This window comes from Meleagris gallopavo, chromosome 5 (genome assembly GCF_905368555.1).
Source record: "Meleagris gallopavo chromosome 5, MGAL_WU_HG_1.1, whole genome shotgun sequence".
Taxonomy (NCBI): domain Eukaryota; kingdom Metazoa; phylum Chordata; class Aves; order Galliformes; family Phasianidae; genus Meleagris; species Meleagris gallopavo.
In genome coordinates, this window is record NC_139408.1 from 29,727,981 (window position 1) to 29,755,413 (window position 27,433).

The 27,433-nt window shown below is 35.2% G+C and overlaps 1 protein-coding gene across 4 annotated transcripts in view; it reads left to right on the forward strand.

The window, feature by feature from the left end:
- The window catches only part of AVEN (apoptosis and caspase activation inhibitor), a 111,261-nt gene that overhangs the window by 58,783 nt on the left and 25,045 nt on the right, over window positions 1-27,433 (forward strand). For 3 of the 4 annotated variants that reach the window (XR_014883580.1, XR_014883581.1, XR_014883582.1), the window contains exons 3-6: window positions 21,474-21,544; window positions 24,680-24,775; window positions 25,444-25,789; window positions 26,878-27,008. Coding sequence is in view for 1 of the 4 variants with exons in the window: in XM_085225043.1 (XP_085081169.1) it covers window positions 21,474-21,544; window positions 24,680-24,775; window positions 25,444-25,789; window positions 26,878-26,996 (632 nt within the window). In the remaining 3 variants the exon portion in view is untranslated. Of the gene's footprint in view, window positions 1-21,473; window positions 21,545-24,679; window positions 24,776-25,443; window positions 25,790-26,877; window positions 27,340-27,433 lie in introns of those variants that run through there. The other variant, XM_085225043.1, reaches the window with a different exon arrangement.

Genomic DNA, 27,433 nt, shown 5'->3' on the forward strand with positions numbered 1-27,433 from the left:
CTAGAAGATTTTAAATTAATTACATATAACTTGTCATAATGTATCATATTCATTAGGTTGTCTAGGATGTTCTGCTACATGTGAGTGAGTCTTACAGCTGAAAAAAAAATAAATAAATAAATTGGAGGAAACCTTATAGAGGAGAGAAAATGCATTGGGAATGGTGAAAGCTTAAAACTAAAAGAAAACCTTAAATTTTCAATTTTTCCCCACATTTGTAGATTTGAAAGGCAATTCTGTTCTTTCCAATTTCAATCTTTAATAGTGTTATACTTTCAGCATATTTACTTTTCTGTCTGTAGATTCCATTTATCTTATGTACAAAAAGACCTCTTGCATATCGTTTTGACTTTTGCAGTTAGGGACAAAGGTACATCCTTATATTTTTATCTGTACTTTAAATTCTTTTCTTTCCTTTAAAACGTGTGTGTATGTGTTGATTTATTTTCAAACCTCCACAACAACCAGAAAAGATATAATTTCCTCCCTCCGTGTTGTCATCATCCCCCTCCTCAGACACTCTTCTTTTTCCCTATGTCTTTTTTGTGGTAGTAGTTAAATGAACAAAGGAAAGCAGTGCTATTCACCGGTATATGAACTTTTTGTTCATGATTCTTACTTATTTGAAAAGATAATTCTGTGTTCAGTAGAATCCATTCAAAATGGCTAGACATGACATTACTTTCCTAGTTGAAAACTTTCGTTTGTGTGATGGGTTGCACCCACAAGGCATGCATTCCCCATGTGTCAGAGCCCTTAAGGCTGTGTTGAGAACCATGTTGTGATTTCGTGCTTTCGAGAATTCTGTCCTTCATGCAAATTTAACTATTTTGTTTGTAGCTGTCCTTATCCAGCCTGTACCCTCCTCTTTACTTCATCTGTAGCTATTCTTTATTGGTTGTAATGAAAGAAAGAAATGAATGACTTACTGCAAATTGTCATCATTACCTTTCCCAGCATTGAGAAACATCTTTGCCATTTTTCGTCTAATGAATGTAACCTGTGCATATTGCTAGTGTCACTACATGTCGTTTTGTTGTGATCCTAATACGTTCTGCAGGTGGGATCATAGTTGATAAGCAAAGGCATGTTTACAAAATAGTGTACCTAATTCAAAAAGGTGAAGGTGTAAACAAGTTGAAAGAATTATTCAGTGTTGTTGAAGAACTGTTAATAGCATGATTATAACTTGAGAAGTGTAAATTTTTTAATCAGCATTTGGTGCACTGATTGTACTTTTCTAAAATCTATTTTTCTTAGATCTCAATGTAGGTAGCCATTTTAAAATTTCACAAATGCTAGCCCATTCCACACACCAAACGTGCCAATTTGCAATATTTATTTCTAGTGAGTATGGCTTGGAGTTTCAGATGTTGGAAGATTAATGCCCAAATAGTGTGTTCTGAAATTTTTATTTTTTGGTAGTGGTGTATAAACTTCTTAACATAATTTTAAAAACACTGTGCCAAAGTGTATTTTGGAATAAAGTAGTAAATATTGTTATTTCAACCTGTTTCTTAAAAGTCCTGAAATACTTGTACATTTCATTTATATGAATAAATAGAAACAGGATCTCTAAATTCTTTAGAATAGAATCTTCAGATGTTTCATCTGACTTGTGTGTTCGCAATGGACAAGCACGTATGTAAACATTTCACTTAAAATTTGAACTCTGCTTTACTAGCCAGTAGTTACTAGATCTTGGAATTTTTTTGAATTTTAAACTTGAAGAGCTCCCGTGTTTCACAGAATATTTTCTTCTGTAAGTTAATACAGATGTGTTTATAACATTCTGTTTTCAATAATTAGTTCCATCCCGAGACCTTTCCCCAATTCCTCTTGTTCTGTTCCAACTCCCATTTTCAAATGTGCACTCTCTCTCATCTTTCATCCCCCCAAAATGTAGTTGTACTGAGTTAATGGCAATAGAAGAGATAATGGAGGAGAAACTTTTTTCAGAATCTTAAAATATATTCTCAAAAGTTACATTTCTTGTTCAATCTGCCAGATACCTTTAAATATACTCCAGGATAAAAATTTGCTTTTGTAGAGCACTTGAAAGAAGGTACACGAAGTGTCAATGCTCCTTTTAGGAGAAACAATATTTCTATTAAGTTCATTTTTTTTTAACCTAATTTTTCTTCTGTCTCTCTTTCTGTCTCCCTATCTCTCACTCTTATTTCTTCAGAGGCTAAAACCATGTGAAAAGTTTGCTAGCCTAAAACATGTACTGTTCTTCTACTATGATTTCCTAAAACTGTAAGAAAGAAGCACTTGCAGGAAGACAATTTGTCACAAGTATAAATGAACATTTCCACAGTGTACGTACTTTTTTCCCCTCACTATTTATGCCTAATCTGAAGTGATATGTATTAAGGCACCCAAAGCAGTAGGAATGAATGGATTAGGATTATTAATTTCTTTCTGCAAAGATTGAAAAGGTAAAGGATGACCTTTTCTTCTTAAAGTTAAGAAAAGATCTCAAAATTGTTAAAACTCCCTTTTATAATCTGTTTAGAATAATGTCATGTGGGATTTTCCTGTGGAAAAGTTAAGATTTGTAAAAAATATGAAAAAAATATAATTGTATTATGAATTGCAACTCCATCACATTAAAACTTTAAATTGAATTAAAAATAGTCTTCCTCCTACTTATGAGGCAAAATTAAAATTATGTTACTATTTTTGCAGCATTATGAGGCTCTGATAGTATTTTCAGAAAAAGACTATAAATAAAAGTAATTTTTAGTACACAGTTGGGCTTAAGTGGAGCATAATCACTAAAGGAAGTCTACTTGCTCCTTCTACTTTTTTCTCATTTTATTATGTGCATCTAATTTAAATGCTAGCATTGAAAAATGTACGGTGGACAAATGCAAAGGTTAAAATCTAAAATTTTTCTATTTGAGGTAGTTGATCATTTTACAGTCTTTGCTTTTAAAATGAAATTCAGTTATCTGTTTCAGTAAATCCCATTTCAACTCTGTAAAAATGTTTTTCGAAAGGTGATACCAGTACTAAATTTCTAAAGTTGTTTAATTCAAGCAGCTGAGTGCCCCATCTTCCTCGCAGACCTGAGAAGAAGCCCAGCTCTCCACTACTTGGCACCTTAAAAGGTGAGGAACTGTTGGGAAGTGTCTCTTCTTTCCCCAGGCATGTCCTTAAAAATTGTACCAGAAAGGCTACCTAATTTTTTGTCTTAAAAGCTTTTGTTTCAAATAACCAGATTTATGCAAAAGTTGCAAATATTTTTTATGTATCAATTTCAATAGCCATGAGGTAGTGGGAATATGTTTGCAGTAATGTAGCTGAAGTCAATTAGCAATTCGGAGCTTTATCTATACATATGTTGAGATCTGATGTTCTGTAATTGCTGTAGTTCATTTAGTTACAGATAAAGTGGTCGTGTAGGACTAATTCCATCCCATGTACTATTGGTGTCATGTTATATTTCAAAGGGAATTTGTTAAAGAAAATTGTGTAAATTTTCTAAATGAGCTAAGTAAGACCTACTTGATAAGAGCAAAAGGATAAAAGCAAAAACAAAACAAAAAGACCCTCAAAAAGTCTACAAGAAATAATTGCTTGAGCTGAAAAAAACCTTTCAATTTAGAGCACCTTACTTTACAATTCTTAATGGTCTCAAAATGCTGTCTCCAGTAGTTTTCGTAGGTAAAAGTTGCAATGCTAAACTGTAGAATGCAAGTTCAGCATAATGAGGAGCAGTGAGCCTGAAGGCAGGGGAAGGCTCAAGTGAATATGAAGGCTTCTTCCTTTCCTCCCCTTCCTGAGTTTAATTTCAGCATTGCCAGCTGTGTTCAGATAAACAGTTGACTGAAATTTTGATCTTAATGAAACTGGAGAAATAGGAAATTCACACTGTTCTTCTGGTATTAATTTTTAATGCTGGCATTATCTCGAGGTTTTTAAATGTGCTTGCATGGCTGATGATGCTTATGAGGGACTGGATCCTAGAGATTCATGTAGAACAAACCTTGCCTTTGCTTTTCTGCTATTTTGTTTCCAGGTGAGTCAAAGCTTGTATTACCTGCATTTGATATTTTGTGTTTTTAGACAACTATGAGGGAAAACCCCAGTATAAAATTCAGTTTGCTATCGCTAAGATTGATATTGAATCAGAGGCTCCTTTTAAAGACTGAAGTAGAGAAACTTAAAATTAAATGCTCCCTTCTGCAGCCCCTTAATTTCAATGTTAACAATGATCATAGCGGAAATAACCAGTACCATTTCCTCTGTCCCTTTTACAAGCTTAAGAAAATTATATGTCAGTAATTTGTTCGTATAATGCATTTTGCAGACTAATTTACTGGATGCAGTAGTACAAATAATCCTTTAAATAGCATTATATATTAAAGGACGGGTTCTGCCACCTTCATTCATATTAAGTTATACCCTAATTTGCAGGCAGTTCTTTTGGACCACCATAAGGGTGGGATTCCAGTGAAAACAGAACCTATTTGTTTTTCTTTGCTTTACTTGTTTAATTTTAAATTCATTGTCCCATTCTTTGCTCTTTCATACAAGTAACTGTGCAGGATTAATGGAAGTCTGAGGTTTTTAAAAAAAACACTCATCCCATCCTCAAAGATTACCACACTAACCTTTTAGGTTGCTTCCATCTGCCATCTTTCTCCCCAGTAAACACTTTCTTTATTCATATGCACAAAAGCCTAAACAGTAAAAGAATCCTAAACAGGTGAAAATGACTTATAAAACAGTTAAATATGAACTGGAAAGTCAGTCAAGTAAGGTAATAATTGCACGTTTTCTACTCCCCTTCACTCCATTTTATTTGCTATTTGTTCTATAATAACATCTATATGCTTGGCAGCAAATTCCTTTCTCTGAAGATCTTATAGGCTGGGTTTTCAGAAATGGTAAGTGCTAAAATTCCTACCAAACTCAGCCAGTAAGCAGAAAATACAAAATATAACAAATCAAGAAGTAAACTGGCATTAAGATGTCAAAAAAAAAAATTTCAGTTGCTTTTTTGTGACTTAATTGATAATTTTCATGAAGGCTGTGGCATTCTAACTATCATATCTTAATTTCATTTTGGCATGAATCAGAGTAAGCAGAAGACTGTGTAGTCAGCTCAGGATTTGACAGTGACAAAGAAACTTTTTAACGTCATGGGATAATACCCTAATAACAAAAAGAGTCTTTTCTGAAAACTGATATTAATAACAGGTTTTCCTATAGGCAAGACAAGTATTTCCTCCCTCCCCCCCCCCCCCCCCCCCCCTTTATGGTTTGTTTCTGTGTGCCCTTTTTCTGTTCCTAGCAATTTGGATGGATGTCAATCCATGCTTTTACTGGGTTAGGCTTCTTTGCTGATTACCTTACTGGTTGCTACTTTTTTTTTTTTTTTTTTTTTTTTTCCATGAATAAGGAGCTGAGTTCAAATTATTGTTCTTTGATAAAAGCATTCAGGGTCTCCTTATTTGTTGGTAGGTCACAAAACTTGGAGCTTCATTTGTTCGAAAGCTTCACCTTTTCAATCAATTAAGACTTTTGAAATAGATCAAAAATAACTGGTGGGTAGACAAACAATACATCTCACAACCTGTTTTTCCATATGAACAACAACTGAATATATCCCCAAACGAGCTAACTCTGTGTGTAGCCTTGATGCATTTGCTGTTTATTTTTTTAGCGTTATGTTTTTGAGGTCATTAAACTTGTTGCATATACATTTATAATATACTATTTGTTATAATCTTTCAAAGAAATTTCTTTTTAAAAGATTAATATCCTCTCAGAACAAATCTTTGTATGAATTTCTTATTGAAAGTAGTGTAAATTGTATTGTTACTTAAGCTATTCCAAAGGCCTTAGGGAAGAAAAAGCTCTTGAGTATTTTAGGAGTGATAGAGAGTATGATTCTGGTCCTATCATTAATAAAGCAAATTATTCCAGCCGTGAGTGCAGTTAGTTACAGCAAAAGATACTTTCACTTGGTCTGGACTGATAGGAAATGGTCTCCCTTTCCTTCACATCATTCCTGTAACACTTTCAACTCCTATGTTTGTTTATAAAGTGTTTTCCGTTCTCTCCTGTAATAAGTATAAACTTAAGACAATGTCAGTCATGCTTGGAATGGAAATCACTTATCATGGAAATACCTTTTTCAGTCACGTTAGCCAGTGTTATCCTAGAAATAACATGCAGGTTCATGAGTCTGTGAGAAGAGGACTTGTAATACTTATGCAAAGATACAGATAATGAGAAGATTGTGTTATATGAGGCAGGTGCATGCCTTATGTAGGATTCAGAGATAGGAAAAGGAGAAAAAGTGTTTAAAAAGCCTCCACCCCAAAAGGATGTGTTGAAAATTTTTGTCTCAATTAGAATGTTGTTTAATGGGTCACCTATTTATGATTTAATGGGATATCATTTATATGTGGCTGAAACAATTAATCATTTTGTTACCAGAGATGGATGGGGATGTAGCAACGAGGGATGCCTTAATTATTTTCGTTGCTAGTTCGAGCAACAGAAAGTGCTAGACTCTTGCCAACTTTTAATAAGCTGCTTAATAAGATATATACTAGTGGTGAAGGGCATAATAAAGACCACAAATGGTAAGTAATGGGGATAAAATTTAATCTTAAGGGACAGAAAAACTGTGCTCTGTAGCTGTCATTTTATAGAGCTTGTGGTATATGTAAGTGTAAAGCATTATAAGTACTAGGACAAGACCATGGTGTGACAGCATTTAGCTGTACATAGTTTAGCTGTAGATAGTTTATCTATGCTTAGACATGAAACTTTTGTAGTACCATAACTGATATTATGCAATTAATTTATCAATTAAAATTATACTTTTAATAGGGCCTTTGAGTTTTCTACATAAGAAGTATTTGCAGTATGGAAGTGAAAGACACTAGGATAATGTGTTATTAGAATGCGTCTTGCTTTTAGAATAAGGATCTGTGGCAGCTACACACGGATACTTAGAGCTGTGTAATGATAGTTGCTTTCTCCCATGAGGCTCATTGACTCTGAAATAGGAATCAGCATGGCTAAGTCTCATTAGAACAAATAGATTAATTTCTGACTAAAATTAGAGACCACTTTTTAATCATTCAGCACTATGCTGTTTAGTTATTCAGTTATTAAAAGGCTGCTGTGATGGACTAGGAAGGCTCTGACCTGTATTAAATTTTATGAAATCTCATGTTTTCTTGATACATGATTTCTACTAATATTCACCTCGTATTGTTCAAACTAAGCTTTCATCTTATTGTTAGGTATAATCTTAAATTTGACCTTTAAACTTTGAAATTTTAAATACTTCTTCCATGTAGAGTTCTCGTAAAAAATAATGGTGAATACTTCCATATACCTGTCACATAGCTTGATGAGCAGTGCTTCTTATGGAGAAGAAATGCAATCTACTTTCTCATTTATACAAAGTAGGAATGTAAGATGGAGGCATCTCAGTAAAGGTGCAAGAACAAAAGGCAGGTGTTGGAGGTGGTTACATACACACGTACAAATGCCTTTGGACTTCACTGATCTTACAAACATGTCCTTACCTGTAATGCAAATAATCATAGATTAAAGTGACAGTTTTAGGATTAGTATGGCAGGCATTCAGGAGTTAGAAGATGCTGAAGTTAATGTTTCTGTACTTGTATGATGCATCCTCTTACAATCTGGGGATACTTGGACTTTACTACATAATCCTGTTCTCTAATGTTTCCTCCCTTTTATCCTTGAAAACACATGAAGAAATTATATTTTATGGTTCAGATTCCAGTGCATGGCTACTCTGCCCCAATTTTGTCAGAAAAAAAGTGCATTCTGAAATATTTATATCTCTCTCACTGATGATTCACAACTGAATGCTTTTCTCTAAGGCAGTAGAGAAAAAGGTGTTAGTAAGAGAGAAGTGATTTCAATATTTCTTTCGTGTGTTGTGCAGCCTTCAGCACATGCAAAATGCATGCAAGCCCATTCCTTACTTGTGCTTTTATATTATGTCTTCAGCTTTGTAAGTGTTATACATACTCTCTTGGGAAAATCTTTTATTGAGTAATATACTCAGTTTCAAAGTGGATGGATTTTTTAATATTAGCAAATAATGTCATTTTCAGGCATTCATTTTGAAGTAAATGAACTCGTTGCATTTTTATTCAGTTTCAGAAACAAAAATGTGGAGACTCATTCTGATCAGTAGCGCTAAAGAGTCTTGCTTTACACTGGTTTCTCATTTTATTGCTGGCAAATAAATGAGCTGTGCTTTTCTGGCGGATTTAGCAAAATGAGGCTGCTCAGTTGGGGTTGAGCCTAGGGGAGGATGTGCAGCTACACAGCCAGAACCTTCAGGTTTTGCTGCAGCAAAGTGTTATTTCTATTTTATCTTGTAAGGAATGTTATCTAAAGATAACCTGGGGGAGAGGTAGAGATTGGTCAGAGTAGAGATTGCTGGGGCTTTGCTTAGTTTTGGCCATAAAACTTCTGGACTCTTTGAATGCTGTTTCAGTGGAAGTAAAGCATTGTACATTTTTATGAACTTGTAAACACAGCTGTCTTGCAGAAAAATCTCAATCACTTAAAAATAAGATCTTTTATTTTTAGTCATTGTTTCTTAATCGCTGTTTCTGAAACTGTTACCACTTCACAGCTTTCAGTAAGGCTACTCTCTTTGGTCTTTCATCACTAGTATATTTGTAAATGAAAGAATATTTATATATATATATATTTATTTATTTATTTTCTGTATCTGCTGAGAAGCGTTGTAGGTTATAGCAGGAAAATGCAGAGAAGAAATGTGTTGCCAAGTAGAGTAATAAGTGCTTATTAATGTACGTGATTTATGTACATTGTATTTAAAAATGAGAATACAGTAATCCTGCTTTTTTCTGGCTTTAAAACATTGTATTTGCATTTTGTGTTAGCATATTTTCAGTAGCCTTATAATAAAGGATTATAATGTCATATTATGTTTAATACATTATATTAATAAAACCTTTAAATTTACTTGTAGTGTCTGGCCTTAGGAGCTGAGAACTACTGGTCCACAATGAGAGGAGGAAATAAAATGTTACCATTATGTTAGTTGTTAAGTTCTGAGACCATGAAATTCAGATTTCTCTTCTGAAAATTAACTTCTCTTTGGCTGTCACTTTAGTGACAACAGTATGTGAACTGCATTCTCTGAACTCTCATTCATTTTTCATGTTCCTCTCCAAGGCCATAGTAACCTGAGATCGAAATTGTACCAGATAGACTTCTTCACCATGTTATGGCTAGATGAAAATTATAGCTTGGTCTCATCTGCTTCAGAAACAGAATTTGTATTAAAACTTTGATTCCACAAGGATCTACTTTACAACCAAAAATATTTTTTCAGTAAACCAGAAGATGCTGATGTTGTATTGACTGATGGAAGGAAAATACACTGAGAATTTCTGCTTATCCTATGGTTCCTTTTATTTCTGAGCATACACCTGTGTATATAGCAACCTTTATTGGGCTTCTGATGTTATTAAACATTAGCTACTTGTAATCAATTCTTAAACATCAAGTTTGTCAAAACTTTTTAAAAATAGTGGTATTTTTTACTGTCACATGAATGCACAGCTTAATGTTTTCCATCCAGAGCAACAAATTTAAAATATAGCAGAAAAAATTATGTGATTAGCCTTTACTACTGGGATATTGGTGATCAGATTTTAGGGACTACATGCATCAGTGTTTAAAACCTATAGAGAAACCCAGGAAGATCATCAGCTGACGCAGAGTTCACCAAACTAGCACACTTTGAATGATTGTGCTGATCATATCTGTTTTTCATAATCTTTTACTCATAAGTAAAATGTCTATACATTTTTGAGAGATAGAGCAGACTGAATGTCTAAGGGATAAACAGTCCATGACACGCAAATATTGTCTGTTTCCAGTTTTTTCTACTCTCATAAGTGTGTCTCATTGTAAAACTATTGAAAAGAGACAGTAAGCCCTTATCGTAGCTGGAGGTTTGTATCTTCTTATCTCAGAGGAAGAGTCTATTATATCTTGTTTCCAAGGAAAGTGGTAAATTCAACTGGGGGAATCAAATACTTTCATCCTCTATGTCATATTCATGTTGGTCATTTTATGGCCATTAAAGCAATTGTTAAGGTACCTACTTTCTAATTATTCTCCTAGCCATTATAAAGCTTCTGAGATTCTTAGTGAGAATGTAGCATATATTATGTTTTTATTCAGCACCTGTGCAGGTTGCTTGACCTTTCAATTAGAGTAAGAATATTTAGGAAGACACTGCAGTGGAATGGCCTGTGGATGCTGCCAGGCTGTGCAGTTCTTCATTTATGAACACGGGCATATTGAAAATGTGAAAACTTGTTCTATGAACAAATTCAGTGACAGCCAAATGCAATCAGCCATGGTCCGAGAATGTAAAAGGTATCAAAGGCAGCCTGCAAATAATATGCATGTAAATAAAGAAAGCGCTTGTTTCGTGTTTTGAATAGTCTCTTATGAATAGTACCCCCTGAAAAAGTGTGCAGTAGATGTTATTACAATATCTGCCCTGTAAAATTATGGCCAAAATTCTGGGTTCAAAGAACCGTAAATAAATGCCCTGTTAATGGATGTCAGACTGCACTGTGAAATCAAGTTTGCACTTTTCCAGCGTGAACGTAGTTCCCTTTAGGTCATGTGACCTCTTACAGGCATGGAGCACCTCATGCAATGGCTTTTTTCATTTTTTATTTATAGACATGCAAGAAGCTAAATGAATCTACAGTCCAGATAAGTGCATTGTAGAGTAACTAGGTAGAGTTTTTTGTGTTTTGTTTTAGAGGGCAAAACTTCCTGGAATTCTGAAAGATAGGTCATAATGGAGGGCTCCACCATAATGGTGAGCTTATCCATCTGTGAATTTCCAGACAATACAAATATGACTGTGCTTGTTCCAGGAACGGTCTGAATCAAGGCTGAATCAGTGACTCAATATGGAGTCATATTTTTATGATTGAATGAATCGATGCGTACTTCTCTACTTTGAGCTATTGTCAAGTAACTTGGAGATACTTATAACTCAAAGTAGCCCCAACAGTTTTGGTTTTCCTTGTTACCTGAAACATGCACTTTATAACTTGACTCTCATTACACACTTGATGACACTTTTTAAACTCAAGTGGTGGATTCTGCACCTAGGGTGGGGCAACTCTGAAAATATGTACAGAGCGGGGGATGAGAGGCTGGAAAGCAGCCCCTCAGAAAGGAATGCTGTAGCATGGAGCTGCACCAGGAAAGGGTGTTAGGAAAAGGTTCTTCACCAGAGAGTAGTCAGGCAATGGAGCAGACTTCCCAGGGCCTTGATCAGAGCACCAAGCCTGATGAAGTTCAGGGCATTTGGACAGTGCTTTCAGAAATGTAGTTTGAATTTTGGGTTGTACTATGTTGAACCAGGAGCCTATGCTTGATGATTGTTGTAAGTCCCTTTCAACTCAGGATATTATGATTCTATGAAAGAAATTTGTGTTAATTGAATTATAGAGATTTTTTTTTTTTTTTTTCATACCTTCTGTGATGATTGTGAAGAGGTCTGGCTTCTTTATTCAGAACAAAAATTTTAGACCAAGTTTCTTGTTTTTGTGACGTGATGTTATACAGTGCTGCTACCATCAGCAGCTCCTGTGGATTCCTTCTTCCCAGACTCTGGGGCCTCTTCAGCCTAGGCCAATGGATCTGACTACTGCTTTCCCATTTGCAGGGTTAGCTATTAGGGGGCAAAAAATATAACACATCTGTACCCTCTGTGGAACAGCCTCCTGCACAGGCCTGCGATAGACAAGAAACCTTCTTTTTAAGGCAGGAAATCTTGGAGGCCTCTTTGGAACACCCACCATTGTAATAATTGGTTTCTACTCATAATTATGTCTGGGACTAAAAATAGGTTAAGTATTGAGATTGTAAATAACTTCGAGTAAGTCTGGCTTAACAAGAGGCCAATGACTTCTGTCTCTTTTTTATCCTGCTTGTAGTCTCACAGTGAAATGCATGCAAGACAAACAGAATGACTGCTCATGAATTCTGTAGGTGGCATTTTCCAAACTTTCCTGGTGTGCATTTCATTAGTCATAGAAGTCACAGAAAATTGTTTCTAATATTATCAATTGCCAAGCCTTCTTTATTCAATGGAATTGAATAAATTCCATTAAGGCTGACAGGTTTTTTTGTAAGTGAATTTTGAATGTGAGTCATATTCAGCGGTTGTGCCTTCATCTTTGTAGAATCAGAGAGATGTGCTGTGTGTCAGCTTTTAAGGGTATTGTTGCATTTATTTGCCTTTTTTTTTAGGTGCAATACTGATGAGTTATTAATCTTGGATGTTACGCTACTATACAATACAATAAAAAAACATTTCTACAAGTACAGTAATCTAGGACTTCTGTGGTATTTCTTTTCAAATTTTGGGGGCATAGGAGTGGTTGAGATTAAACTTGAAACATTAATTTTACTACACTGTGTATGATTTTCCCAAATTCTCTTTGTTTTTGCTTTTCACACCAGTGATCACTAATTCCTAGTTCTGAATCTTCTGTCTAAGCTGGTCTTGTAGCATATTTAATTTCTACAGTGACTCGTAATGGATTAGATTTAGGTAAGGAAATTGTTTCTGGCAGGTTAGAGCAGTTCACGTCTCAAAAACATCTATAAAGTGCAGGTGAGCTTTGACAGTTCAAGTAAATTTTTAATTTGACTTTCAGAGGCTTGTAGGTGCCACTATATACAGTATGCAGTGGAATTAATGCAGTAATAAAAGTGTTAGGTTCAACTTAAAATTTATTTTCTTAGTGTTGGATTATGCCATTCTAATCTTTGTTATAGAAAACATTCTCTAAATAAATATTTAAAAATGAACACTGGAAAGCACATTTAAATCTTGTGCTATTTGAATACAGAAGATTCTAAAATAAAAATTGTGTTATGCAGATCTGCAATTCACTATCAATGACAAGCATGTAGCCCAAATGGTATTTGCCATCCACAAAGCTGCAGTTCATCTTTCTGTATAACCTCTGCAAGTTTTCCAGCTTGTGTGTGATGGCTGTACTCCTTGTTACTGCCATGCAAGGAGCTTATGTAAGATGGCTGTAGGATATGTTCCTAGGAGGTACTGTAAGTTACAGAATGTGAATTGCTGTAGGGTGTTCTCCAGGCACCGCACTGGAGATACTGGTGTTTATGAGCTAACCCAGTGTTTATCTGTGAAAAATTTATTGGAATAGGTTCGAAGAACCTGATACAGAACATCAGCAGGAATTATTTTTCTCCTTTTCACTTTACAGAACTCTTAATTCTATTAACACAGGATTTTAAGCTATGCACAGAACAATTCATCTGTAGTAATGGGAAAAGTGTAGAGAAAAAACAAAGACAAGCTGCTAGCTTCTGTGGTTAGACAATTTTTCTTACAAGTGTAAAGCGGGCCCAGAATCTAGAGGCTTCCTCAGCTTTAAGTAAAGAAATGCAGTGTGCTGTTTGTATTTTTTTATCTGAGGTGAACACTTAGCAGTCTGCTGTTAGTTTTTTGTTGGTGTTGAAAACTCTCTAAGCCATTACACTTCATATTTTTCGATATTTAGGAGTACTTTGCATATGCAGTGTCCAGGCTTTTCTGTCCTTACAGAAATGTAACTTTACTAGATTTGTTCTTTGCTAATTGTAATCATTGTCATTTTATTAACATATCAGAGGAAAATTCTCCAGTGTCTTGTTTTCTGGAGCTGCATCTCTTGATATTTCATTGCGTTGAACATAAAAATCTTGCAAGCTTCTGCTAGTAGTGTGACTTGTTATATCTTGCAGGAACTTTCCTAACTACAAGAAAACCAAGCCTCATACTCAGTGAATCAAAATGCTTGAATATTTTTATGCTTATACCTTTATATATATATTATGGATGCTTTAGAAAGCCTCATAGAAATGATGTGCTGTGCAACTTTCATGAATAGTCATTTCTGCTTTCATGAAAAATTCTAAAATTCTGAAGTGATGTATTAAAAATATCCACAGCAGCATAAATAAAACTTATTGATTATACAGTTGCATATTTTGTTGTAAATGTTCTGTGAAGTACAGAATTAGGAGTGGAAGTGTAATGCTAACAAAAAGAGCAATTTGTTGGGTTAAGAAATTCTAATAACACAAGGGCTGTCAAAGACTGTGTGTACCATCAACAAAAATTGACTGCTTTTAAATGCTTAGAATTGAAGCTCGAATAGTTGGCAGAGTTTTTTTTTTTTTTTTTTTTTTTTTTTTTTTTTTCTCTAATTGAGTCAAATTCTTCACTATTATCAGAACAAAAATAGCAGGGTGCTTAAAATAAAGTATTTTAAAGTTTGCTTTATTATTATTTTTTTTCCTCTAAGATTCTCTCTTTTTGGTTTGCTTCTTTGAAAAGTGGAGTGAGTAGAATGGTTTTGGAAGGAGGCACAATGTGGAATATTGTTTTTGCTTGGTGCTCTTTGTAAAGAGGAGAGATATTTGAATAATTTTGAAGTTTTCAGGCCGAATATTCTGACAGCATATCTACAGTAAACAGGGATTGTCCTACTGTAAATTTATGCAGTGCAACTCTTTCAGTTAAATTTTCTTAAATGAAAAAAGCACAAAAATATATTTGGTATAATGAACTGTGTGATATTCTCATCTTCCAGCTTCATTGGAATGATATACTTGAATGCACTATTTATGCTGGAGGTTGAATGATTAATAATCTAAATATACATAATCCATAGAATTGAGAAAGGGCTATCTCCAAAAGAAGCATTAGTTTGGGGTTAGAGCTCTCTGCCAAGTTCACACCAGGAAGTGAGTTTTGAATCTGAGCTTTCCAATAATTAGTGATCCAGCCAGTATTTGTTATAAAACCTTATTTTGTTAGATACAGTATTGCATTGATTATATTTGGAATTAGAAACATTGTAGTAGTTAGGGTTTGTAAGTGACTTGGAAAATATGGAAACTTCTTGAATAAAGAGCAGAGGTTATATATAAGTTAATATATATTATATTAACTTCTCACAGTACCTCACTGAGAAGTGTGGGAAGTCAAAGTATGCAGAGCAGGGTGCCCGGGCCCAAGTCCAGGTGTCTGCTGAAGGTCTCCAAGGAGGAGACACCACAGCCCCTCTGGGTGTTCATCACCCACACAGCATGTTTCCATGCAAGCTTTTCACTCAGAGGAGTTGTCGTCCCTGTCCCTAAGGAGAGTCTCCTGCCGTATCATCCTGCTGCTTCTGAAAATAAATAGATACATAGATAAGTAAGTTGTCTTTGGTCACGAGTATTTCTGCATTAAGAAGTTTGGTCATCTTTGCTTTGTTTCAGTCCTTCTCTTCAATGTTACTGCTCAAAACCTACCATACCCTATGGATTTTTATAGTTTGTCTAATCTAGGAAGCTGGTTGCACTGACATTTAAAAATCACTAAGTATGTTGTAGATTAGCAACCTGAGGAAAATGACACTGGGAAATGTCATAAAGCATCAGGAAAACTGTAAATATTTAAGTTGACTAGCTTAAACTTAATAAAAAGTTTGTTTAATCTACTGGGAAATCAACAACTTCACACTTAAATATCATTTTAATGTTTATTCAATATAAAAGTGGAGAAGATGGAGTTGGTATTTATGAATAGCTGCATTTGGTTGACATTCTAAACGTTTTTGTCTTGTTCAGTGCATTTTGTTTTAATATTTTGCAGTTTTGCTGCAGTCTGTTTGCAAGACTTACCACTGTTATGTACTGAGGAAAAAATTACACGTTAAAAGTAATGATACATTTTAGAAAATGTGCAAAAGTTAATGACAAGGCAGTGCTTGCTTAATGCTATCTTTACAGTTACATGAGTGATAGATAGGGAAGACGGATATATATCTCTCTTCTCCTTATACATGTTGCAGATGTAGAACTTGAAACAATCCAAAAGAACTCTTAGCTACAGAATAGAAATAGATTCATGCATTTCCTACTTTTCCTTCCTATTTTTTCATGTAGCAAGATGAGTGATTAAGGTAACTCTCTGCAGAGCTCTGTAGGTAAATACTGGATGTTTGTTTTGTTTAATGCTGGTTATGTTTAATTAGATGCTGACTCCATCTTAGCAGGGCAGGCTGAGCATGCTACCTGATATACTGTTTTCCCAAATACTTTCTTACTTTGTAGCTATTTGTGTCCCACAGACTTCCTGAACCACGTGTGGAATCTTTGTATTCAGAAGTTCTTGCATTTTCCTTCTATCCCTCCTTGCTCCATGGAAACTTGTAGCATCTGCACCACTCACCAAGGTGTCCATTTTTTTTCTCTTAATTCTTAGTCACTTGTCTTCACACAGTAGCACAGGAACTTCTGTTTGTTTCCCTGAACCTCTTTGAATATCTTTTTATTTGTACTTTTTTCCTGTACTGACCCTTGTTAACTTCTGCTTTAGATTTTATTTATTTATTTTTTTTAAAGCAAGCAGAATTTGCATGTATTTTTTTTTCCCCTTTTTCTATTATGTTCTCTGGGACTGGTTGGTTTCACCCTCCTACTCATTTGAAAAACTGGTATCTAACCTTGCTTTTGTGATCCTCTATGTTAGTCTCATTCTGTTCTTCCTATGTAAACACTCCTTGTTCCAGAAATGGTACCCGTTTCCAAAGATCTCTCCTTCACAGAATCACAGAATTGTAGGAGTTGGAAGGGACCTCTAGAGATCATTGAGACCAACCCCTCCTTATTTGTTTATCTGCGATGATTTAAAATTTTGAGATCTGATGGTCATGCTCTTTGTCAGATCTGCCTGATTTTGTTGTGGTTGTTTTTAATGTGACCAGTAGCTCTGTACAGTTGTGCCAGGGAATTAATTTTGAACTTTTTTTTTTCTCTATCTGATTACAAATATGCTTTATAGTTCACGATGCAGGATACGAGTATCCTTGACTTCAGTACGTTTGCACAGAGCTCCAAGTCTCCTACTGCTATCAATAGGAGAACATCTGTGTAAGATACTCTTCTAGAATTTTGGTAATTCAGATTTTTATGCTGAACTGTTGTGTGAGCCTTCTAGATTTTGTAATACACGCCTGTGTAATCTACTGCTGAATAGCAGAACCAGAGGAAAATGTAGATTGTGCTGAAGCATTTGTGGTGAAGGCCTGTTGTTTGGAAATAACTGTCATGCACTTGATAAAAGACAGACTTCGCAGTTGCTTGAAATAGACTGTTCTTAATAATATCTGAAGGAAATTAATAGATGTTGATTTTTCGCAGTCTTTCTGTTTTTGTATTCCAACGTTCTGTTCCTCAGTCTACATTTATGGCAATAAGTAAAACACTGCAGCCTTAATTATAGTAAAAGATAAGAGTTACAGTGTGTATTCTATCAGAGTTGAGTAATTAAAAATGTAGAAATAGAAATCGGTGACATTACTACAAGGGCCATGAAACTTTGTGTCTTCCAAGAGTCTGCTGTTGTATAATATATGCTACTTTACTTTGGCCAAATTATTATATCTGTTTATGGTGTGTTATTAAATATTATTCATATAATACTCCTTGCAAAACAGATTCTCTAGAGTTGGAAGAATATTTGTTATCCATTTATAGACAGGTTAGTCTCCCTTTGCAGGAGAAAAAATGGTGTCTTCAGGGGTATTTATCTGAAGATATGTTATTTAGAGCAAGCTTTAATAGTAGATGGAGTGCTCTGTAAATTGCAGCATTGGAAACATGATGTAAGGATTAAAAAAAAATAAATCTTTTGGTACTGATGAGATTTGTCAGTGCCTGGTGTGTAGTTGTGGCTGTTTCCAGAATCTGCTCTAGAGAGCACGCTGTGATACAGGTGAGTAGGAGCTCTTCCTCACGCTTTTTCCTCCATTTGATGAAGATGCACTCGCACTTAATTCATCACAAACGACTGATAGACTGTAGTTTTCTCTTTTTGCTTGTTCATTTTCTCAAAACTCAAATCCAAAATTCATTCCCTACATTTTGTTTGATAGATGGATTTGTCTTGGATACTCTATATAAAGTTTTCTGCTCTTTAAAGAAAAATGTTGCTTGTTGTCATCCCAACTCCTGAAGAGAGTTGGTCGGATTCCTGTATGAGCTGTTGCTGTTAGATAACATTTCAAGCACCAGGCATGCTTAAACAACTCAGATCATTTTTCCCTGCAGAAAAGTTTTGAATTGGAGAATCTGATTTTTTTTCTGCTTTAAAAATAGCATCTGTTTCTTCTTGTGTTTTTGAATCCTATGAAGAAAACTGAAGGCAGCTTGTTTTGACATTACATTCTTCTTAAATAGCGGTGAACTGGGGATTGACACAGGAAAAAATGGGAAATTTTGTTAAAATCATTAGTACAAAGATATAGACTTCTTTATTTTCATGTAATTCACGCTAATTTCCCAAATGTACCTGAGCTGTTATTTGATGGTTTATCTTGCTCATCTGCAAGGTGCCATCATAAATTTGTTGCATAGTTTAGCTGACCAAACAGACTTGTAGATTGAGGATTGGGTTGCGTTAGTTAAATAAATGAAAAATGAACAAAGGTTGGAAAATTCCGAATGAGTTCATCAAAATGTCTGATACCTGCTTAGGAGAAGATGAATTCTGTTTAGAACAGTTGAGACTCTTGTATTTGTGCTTCTGTACCACTGTGGTTGTCTTTGAAGGCCACCGTTACATTGTTTGTTCCTCCTCCCAGTCTGAAAATCTGTTTCACAATCTCTAAGACTACCAAATATTTTTTTTTCTGTCTTCAGTAATGTTTTCTCTTTTGTTTTCAGTGAATTAGAGAGCTAAAGTAAACAAAACTACGCTTCTAGCGTGGCTGTTCTCTTCTCACACTGAAATGTGTTTTTCAGGCTTTCAACTTTCATGCTAATGTCAATTCACATATTAGAAAACGTTTAGTACAGGTTACAGGGATTTCTTTGATTCTGCTGTTCAGTGGATATTTGTATGAAGACATGATTGAACTAATGAGGCTATGAGACATGTATCCTATTTGAATCAATTGATCTAGCTTTAAATATATTCCGGTGTTAGTATATATATGGTGCTTTAGAACTGGTGTTCTTCTGTAGCAAAGTTGCATTTTACAAAAAAGGTTATTAAGATTTATTGTAAAAGTTATCAAAAATGATGTGTAAGGTTTACTTGAATGCATTATTTTTAGCTACTTTGTGTTTGGAGACCAAATGTTTGTAAGTAAGATAAAAACTCTTCAAATTCAAATGAAGAAAAGCAGTTCTTATGCTGGAAGGAACTCTGAGTCATTGCAAGATGTTTGATTAGTATTCATGACACAAAAGGAAGTTATTTTCAGGGTAAAGGAATTTGTGAAAAGATAATTGGTTAGCCCAACATTCTCATTAACCTAATTTGCATTAAATGTGCTACTGTGAATTGTAGTTATTGCTTTTCCATTTGAAAGGCATGCTTTGTTAATCTATTTAAGAGCCTAGTTAAACTACCGTTTAAGTCATACCCTTTAATTCAGCAATACAGTGTCTGTGGGTCTGTTATTCCTGACTTTCTAAGTGTGGAGAATCACAAGTCAGATCTCGATCCTGCTTATTTTCCTGGTGAAGTAGGTTTGTTTAGCCGCCTTACATCGGGTCATTCTCAGCTACCTAGAGCATCCGACTCATCCTTTTGTTTAATTTTACTTCTTGGTCTTGAAGAAAATACGTGACTTTTTCCCAATAGTATGAGGGCTCTGAGAATCATTTGGTTTAATCATTTTTCAGTACGTACTTCTTTATGTGTGTAACTAAGTCGAGGCTTTTAAAAATGAGCAGTTAAATTAATTTGCACTCTTTGGTATCTACTGTAAAATAATGCATTAAGAGTGAATCTGGATTTCTTTAAGTTTTAGCTTTAGCTATTGCTTAGCAATGTTCTCAATGCTCTGACAGAGGAATTTACTCCCAGTTGTGTTATTAGCAGTGAAAAGACAGGCACCTTTGTCAGCAGCAGTCAACTGTGAGTTTTCAAGTTAAACATTCACATCTACAGTTAGGCACACAAAGTACCATATTTCTCCAGGTAATCTGTAATTCTCAGGATCAAATTTAAGCTCCTTCACAGCGTAATCCAACAACTGTCTACTGCCTATCTGTACAAAGGTGCAGAAACAGCTGTTTGTTCTGAAACTGCATGATCTGGGAGGACATATATCCCATGCGCTGCATCAGCAACATACGTGCTATGTGTTATTCTGGATCTTTGGTCATTATTTCGAGATTATCTTGTTCCTTATAATTTTTATGGCATATTTCTTTACAGCAAGTTGATCAAAAGAAGTTAAAATCTGTTCCCCACACCTTCCTTTTTACTTATTTAATTTGAAGTAACCTGTTCTTTAAATGTTGCCAGAATCTAAAATGATTCATTTTCAATTTTTAAAACAGACTAACAGTGATGGATTCAAAAGAAGCAGAAAGTGTAAATTGCTAGCTGTAAAGACTGAATATTAGTGTTCAGTGTGTGTGTGTGTGTGTATGTATATAGAAATATTGTCAGTAACTAACAAGTAATAATTTATTCCAGAATTATGATTTTGCTCATATGCTGTGAATAACTAATGTTATAAATTAGCTCAACTGCTGTTTTAATTGAATGGTATAACGTATAAGAGCATAAGAAGTTTTCATGGTCGTTTCAGTTTTACATGATTATATATTTGTTGTAGGTTGGATCTGATTCTGCCTGCCTCTGCAACCCTGATCTTTTATGTTTCATCTCTGATAGACCTTACTAATATTTTTTTCCTGGAATTCTGGTGTATTTTTACAACAAATAAACTGATAAGACTGTTGCAATCCAGTGTGGTACTGCAGTAGAATCTAAAACACCCTATGCTTATCTGTAGAAAAAGAAGGTTCCTACTGTCTTGGAGCAACATGGCAGGAGGTTAGAAGATCCCATAGCTAGGGTTGCATATGTAGTTTAATCAGCCCTATTTAATGGTGTGGGGTGTTTTGTTTGTTTGTGTTTTTTATTCAATCCCTTATATGTATGAAGCAAGGTTTTGGCTACAGTGGTTTCAGTGCCAATTTTTTATGACCTGCCCAATTAAGGGAAGAGAAAATCTGAAGCATTAACTACCAAACAACAGAGAGCATCTACTTGGCCAGTACAAACTGGTATCTAGAACGTTTGTAATCCATTTTAGAAGAGACATGTTGAAAAAATGTTTCTACAGCACATTTAAAGCTTTTCATAAAGGGTACTCTCAAAATGTTGTACATAAATTCGATTCAGTTGTGCTTAGAGAAGTTTACTATTTTGAATGCAAGCAGCATTCAAATTAAACACAAATATGCTGAAAATTTGAGGTTTATTGATTAAATGTATTTCTGTAGGATTTGGAGCTTACAGGGAGTGTGCTATTAAAAAAACTAAAATTTTTTTTATTTCTTTTCTGTAGGAGATTCCTTTACACAGTTTCGATTTGCTGAAGAGAAAGACTGGGATACAGAAAACGTATACTGTAAGCAGGTAACTGAATTTTCTGTGCAGATAATTGCCTGACACAGTCTGTGCATGCAGTTCTGCTTACAGCAGAATAATAGTACTCTTTAATTTGTAGATACATTTATTAATTTGTTTCTGATGCTGGAGGCTCTTGAGTCTTGTCCTTTTCTTTCCTACTGAAGAACATTCAAGGCAGCAGGCTAGGTTTTTAAGGAGCATTGAAAGAAAAGTACACAAACTTGTCAAGAGAAGGGCAGGTAAGAGGTATAAATCACCTTGTTCTGCTGACATATAAGGTCAGCTTTCCATTTTCAAATGTGTTCAGGAGAACAGTTTAGCAAAAAGATTGCAGTGGGACCTATAGTAATGCATTCACATATTTGACTACAAAATGTGCTTTCATTAATTCAAATTAACAGTGTATATCCTCTACTAGAAACTTCAGTTCCAAAATGACTGTGGAACTCAACAAGGTTTGAAATTTTTTGCTTGTGGATCTCTGTGCTAGTATAAATAAGAGCAAAGAAACTGTAGTGTCCTGTTTTTTATATTGGGATACTAGAAAATGTGTTGATCTTTAAACTGCCTTCCTCCCATAATCCACCTAAGTTATTGCAAGATCACAGAATCATAGAATTGCTTGGGTTAGGAGGGACTTAGATTATCTGATTCCAACCCCCTGCCATGGGCAGGGCTGCCACCCACTACATCATGGTGCTCAGGGCCCCATCCGACCTGGTCTTGATGGGATGGGGCATCTACAGCCTCTCTGAGTGGTCTGTTCCAGTGCCTCACCATTCTTTGAGTAAAGAATTCTTAGTTACTTTCTAAGACAGCACCTAACATAAATCTCCTTTCTTTTAGTTTAAAGACATTCCCCCCTTGTTGTGTCACTATCTGCCCATGTGAAAAATTAGCCCCCCTCCTGCTTTTAAGCTCTCCTCAAGTACTGTAAAAGCTGCAATGAAGTCTCCATGCAGCTTTCTCTTCTCCAAGCTAAACAAGCACAGCTTTCTCAGTCTTTCTTCACAGGGGAAGTGTTTCAGCCCTTCAACCATCTTTGTGGCTGTTCTCTGGAACCATTCCAACAGCTCTGTGTCCTTCTTGTGCTGGGGGCCCCAAAACTCCAAATGAGGCACAAGGGCAGAGCAGAGGGTGAGTTACCTCCCTCTCCCTGCTGGTCACCCATCTATCAATGCAGCCCAGGATACTGTTAACATTCCAGGCTGCAAGTGCGCTCTGTGCGCTCTGCTAGCTTTTGTCTTTGAAGCTTTTCTTAAAATTGCTAAAGAGCTGTGCTTGAGTCTCTCTTGAAACATTTATATGTATTTGAATTTTGAACATTTGCTGCTTATTTCCTAAAATATTGAAAATAATTATTCTTAGGGCACTGATATTTAAAGTTATATTAAAGTTGCAAAGTTACAAATTAAGATGAGAAGATACAACCAAGTGGCTTGCACAGCAGTTTTTTAATCCATCTTGTGATTTTTTCCAGTGGGAGATGGTCTTTCAGTGATTTCATATTCTCATCAATTTCTTCCTCTCCCAGTATGTAGGATGCCAGTAGTACAGCACATGACCTTTGCTTCCTTTTCTCTGTGCATTTCCAGAATATTAATTTCTTCATGATTTCCTCTTAGACTTGTTATTAAAACATTTAACTGATCTGAACATATTAGCTCATTTATATGCTGAGGCCATGGTGAGCAGAGTGAAGGTTTGCATTGCCAGTCAGTTTAGAAGATGCTCTGTCTACCAACGCAGAGACAGTACATTTGGGATTTGGTCCAGCACTGAATTATGAAGTGTGTTGTGGTGGGCATGTTCTTTTGCCTCTGCTTCATTCAAATTCTGTGCTTCAAGTAGATCATGTCTTTGACTTCTTGTTTTAGTCCTGGCCCAGGTGGCTTAGTATGAGCTAATTCTTCATGTTCTTTCTGCTCTTCAGCCTTTAAGTTTCTTGCCTGTCTTTTTTTTTCCCTGAAAGTTGGATTCAATCCTTATTTTCTTCCTACATCTACTGTTCCAAGTTCCTTGCCTTTGCCTCCTAGTTGATCTGCTTCTAGTTCTTTGCCTGTTTGCACACATAGAAGAAGTTATTATAGAATCATAAACTGAACTTAATGTGAGGGAACAAAACAAAGTGGAAGAGGCATACAAGTGATTGCAGAATGAGTAGATATTTCCCACTCTTTGTTATTTGTAGAAAGGAATGGCAAAGCAACAGTTTGGAAAAATGTGGAATTGAATTGTAACAGTGACATTGACACTTTGTTATTGTTATTCATTTTTACAAAAAGCAAACCTGAATTTGCTTTGTTGTACGTTGATAAACCACAATAGGAATGTTTCAGAATGCTGCAATTTAAAAATCAAACAAGTAGTGATTATCTGGGTGGGTTTTTTTTGTTTTTTTTTTTCCCCAGTAAAACTGGTAATTCCAGCAACAAAGTATTCCTCTGCTCATTTTCTTGCACAAATAGCTGCATATGCCATGAAATGTTTGTAATTCTTTAAATACTGCTTTCATCCATTTGTTTTTGTTTCTTTCTTTTTTATTTAAGCATCACTTACAGTGAAATACCTACTTGGATGTTGAATTCCTATTTCCCTTATACTATTTCTCATCTCTTTTTCCTTCATCATCAGCTTTTCCTCTTATTCCCTGTCTCTATTTTCACCTTCATTCACAATATTTTATTGACCTTAATATTTTTGCAGGTGTATATAGCTCATAGCGCTTCCCCAATGCACTTAAATGTTAATCAATGATATTTGACATTTTACAATTTTTTTTACTGGATTCATATGATTTCCCTGCTCTTTGCAAATGTACAAAAGCCTCTTCTGACATTGTCAGCTTGTGAAACCGTTTCCTACTTTGGATTTCCAAGGCATTCATCCTCTGTTTTTAACTGAGTAATGATTTGCTTTGTAGGTGTTTGGTCAGATTTAGCCAAAATGCTTTGTACACGTGTACTTAGAGAACTAGGAATTCCTGCTATTATAGCCAATGTCTTTTAGATACTGTATATTTTTAAATTGGTCTTCACATTCTTACAGTGTGTGAAACAAAGGAATGTAATATGCTGAAGACATAAACAGTTTCAAATTCTTTTTTAATGCAAGTGTTCTGTGTGTTGATTTACATTTCAGTTATCTGCACTTTCTGTTGACTGCCAGTCCTTGGCCCAGGCCCTGCAGGAATTGCCTCTACATCTGAGGTTGAATGTAGCTGCTGAACTTGTACAGGTAACTCGGTGAATATTCACAATAAAGTGTAAATATTTTAACTGATATGATCTATGCTAGAATATTTACTTTAAGCCTAGTTTTCAAATGTAACGTGAATGCATTTTATAAGTAAATATATTTTTGAGACTGTCATGTGAAGTAGGAGATCCCTGTATCAGCCCTTCTTATGCTTTATTGGTGGCTTTAAACAAATACTTTGTGTGCCTTGCGTTGGACTTCAAGCAGGTATATATGAGTAACATGGAATTATTCTAATGTTTTTTTTGTTTTTGCTCACCTTTTTAGCAGCTATTAAAAACTTAACAGTAAAATTTTGAAAGTGCTTCCACATTCTTTCCATTAGATAGTTATTTTGTTTGATTTGCTCTTCTAGAGAGCCGATGTGAACATACATGCTTGTTCTATGAATTAGACTTAATGTGCATGTAAACAGCTAGAACTGTCAGTCAAACAAGCGAAGAAAACATGCTCTGGTTAAAGAAAGGTATGGAAAGAAGTGTTTCTTCAGGCTGTGAAAACAGAAAATATTAACATAAAAGAACTGATGAGACAAGTTAAAAAGCAAAAGCAGAAAAAAGATCCATCTGCTCAAGCAGAGGAAAATGAAGATTTTTAATATTCTGTCTAATAATTAGAAACTCTGAAGTCCTCTCTTGTATTCTTAGGCATCTACACCCATAGAGCTACCACAGATGAAATCTAAAGTTGTTGAAGACAACAAGAGGAGAGAGCTGTTTCGAAAGTCTTTGTCTCAAAGGGAAACGGCGTTGGTCTCCCAATCTGTTGGTGATTCTGCTGCTTCATTGGAGCCTGGAACTAAAAGTGATCCTGTGACAAGTGCAGCAGAACCATTTCAGAGAGCCCATCTGCTAGCAAAGCAAGAGACTGACCATTTGGATGAAGAACTGGATCGTCTCCTAAATCTGGATGCTCCCATTCATTCTGTGTCAGGTGCATTATCCTACAATATATCAACAGAGAAAGATCTGAAAATGGAAAGTAAAGAAAATGGTAAGATTTTGCTTCCTCCTAGTGCCTTTATTTTTTTTTTCCATTGTTCTCTTTCTCAGTGTTGTTTTTAGACTCCTAACTTGCAAGTGAACAGTTCTGCTATCAGTATCTCTGTCATAGGCACTTCATTTACCTGGGGCCGTGCTCTGACCCACTCACCTAAATTTTCACCACTGCCATGATGTTCATTTTAAGCATTAATTCTGTAGAACAGCAATGGTCTTATGAATCAGCCAAAATTGATTTTTTTTTTTTAAGTAATGTTACAGAATTTTAGTTAATGGAAGATTAAAATAGTTTTTATGTAATGTTATCAGCCCTTAGTTCTCTCTGATAATATCATGAAGACCTGACAGCTATTTCTGATAACACTACAAATGTTATTTTCAAACTTTACTAGCATTGATAATATAAAATGAACTTTTTAATAGACACAGTACACATGCAAATTTTCCTATTGCAGAAGTTCAGTGAGCCACTGGAATCTGTACTACTGTTAGCTCTGAAGGAGAACAGTTGTACTTCTCCTCATCCTACAGTAATATTAAAGAACTTCAGCATCTCTGATTTTTGTGTATAATTGTTTTGATGTGATAAAAATTAAGTCCAAACAGAGAGATAGCTGAAGACATAAATATCACCACGTGCAAAACAGTAAGCCTTGCCTCTGAAGAGAATCTTTCATTCCACTGGTATATTCATTCCAAAGCACAGTGTAAATCCCTTAAGAAAACAGCGCCATCAGAATGTGGAATTACAATCATCATGCTAATTGCATTGTGATCTGCTGTTGCGGTCTCCTGCTGCTCTCCTACATTAAAGGAAATTCTGTTTATGTCAGGATTGTGAATAGATTGCAGTAGGGGTTTGCTTACTTAGAAGCAGTTTGCTGTGGATCAAGTCCTGCCTCCCCTTGAGTCAGGTGGAAGCTGCATTGCTATGGTTGAGCTTATCAAACTGTTACTCTTTAAGAGAGATTGTGTTTCAATAAAATATAATCAGTCGTGTTAAAAAGCAAACGGATGAAGGAAAAACACAGTACAGAATTTTTTCCACGTTTTAAAAGTCTATTCTTTTTGCTTTTCTAGATCCTTCAACAGTAGATGTGCCAGAAGAGAAAAGTACAGCACCACGGCAAGAGCAGAAAACATCCAAAGTTGTTACCGAGGAAGAGCTTGAAGATTGGCTGGACAGCATGATTTCCTGAAACCAATTTTCCGTATGTGAATAAATGAATATAGCTAAAGTCAAGTAGAAAGTGGAACCCTCCTTTAGCTGTTCTTTATTTCATTTATTTGTTTCACTTGCCTGGTTTTATTTGCAGGCACCTGAAATTCTGTGCCACCAAAATTTGATTAGGTATGATTGATTAAGTAGCGTCTAAGACTGTGTAACATTCTTAGAGAGGCCTAAAATTTGTGATTAAGTTAAGTTGGGATTTTTTTTTTTTTTTGCTTAAAATGAAGGCTGCAGCAAACTGCCAGAGTCATCATTCCAACTTGTACTTGCTACATGCGGTCCTTAAAATAAAGCGATGAATGCACAACAAATACATGTCTTTAATCAGCTTCCGCATGCCACATTTCTGTATTGCTGAAAAATCAGAAAGAAATTACAAAGGTAGTATTTAATTTATAATATTTT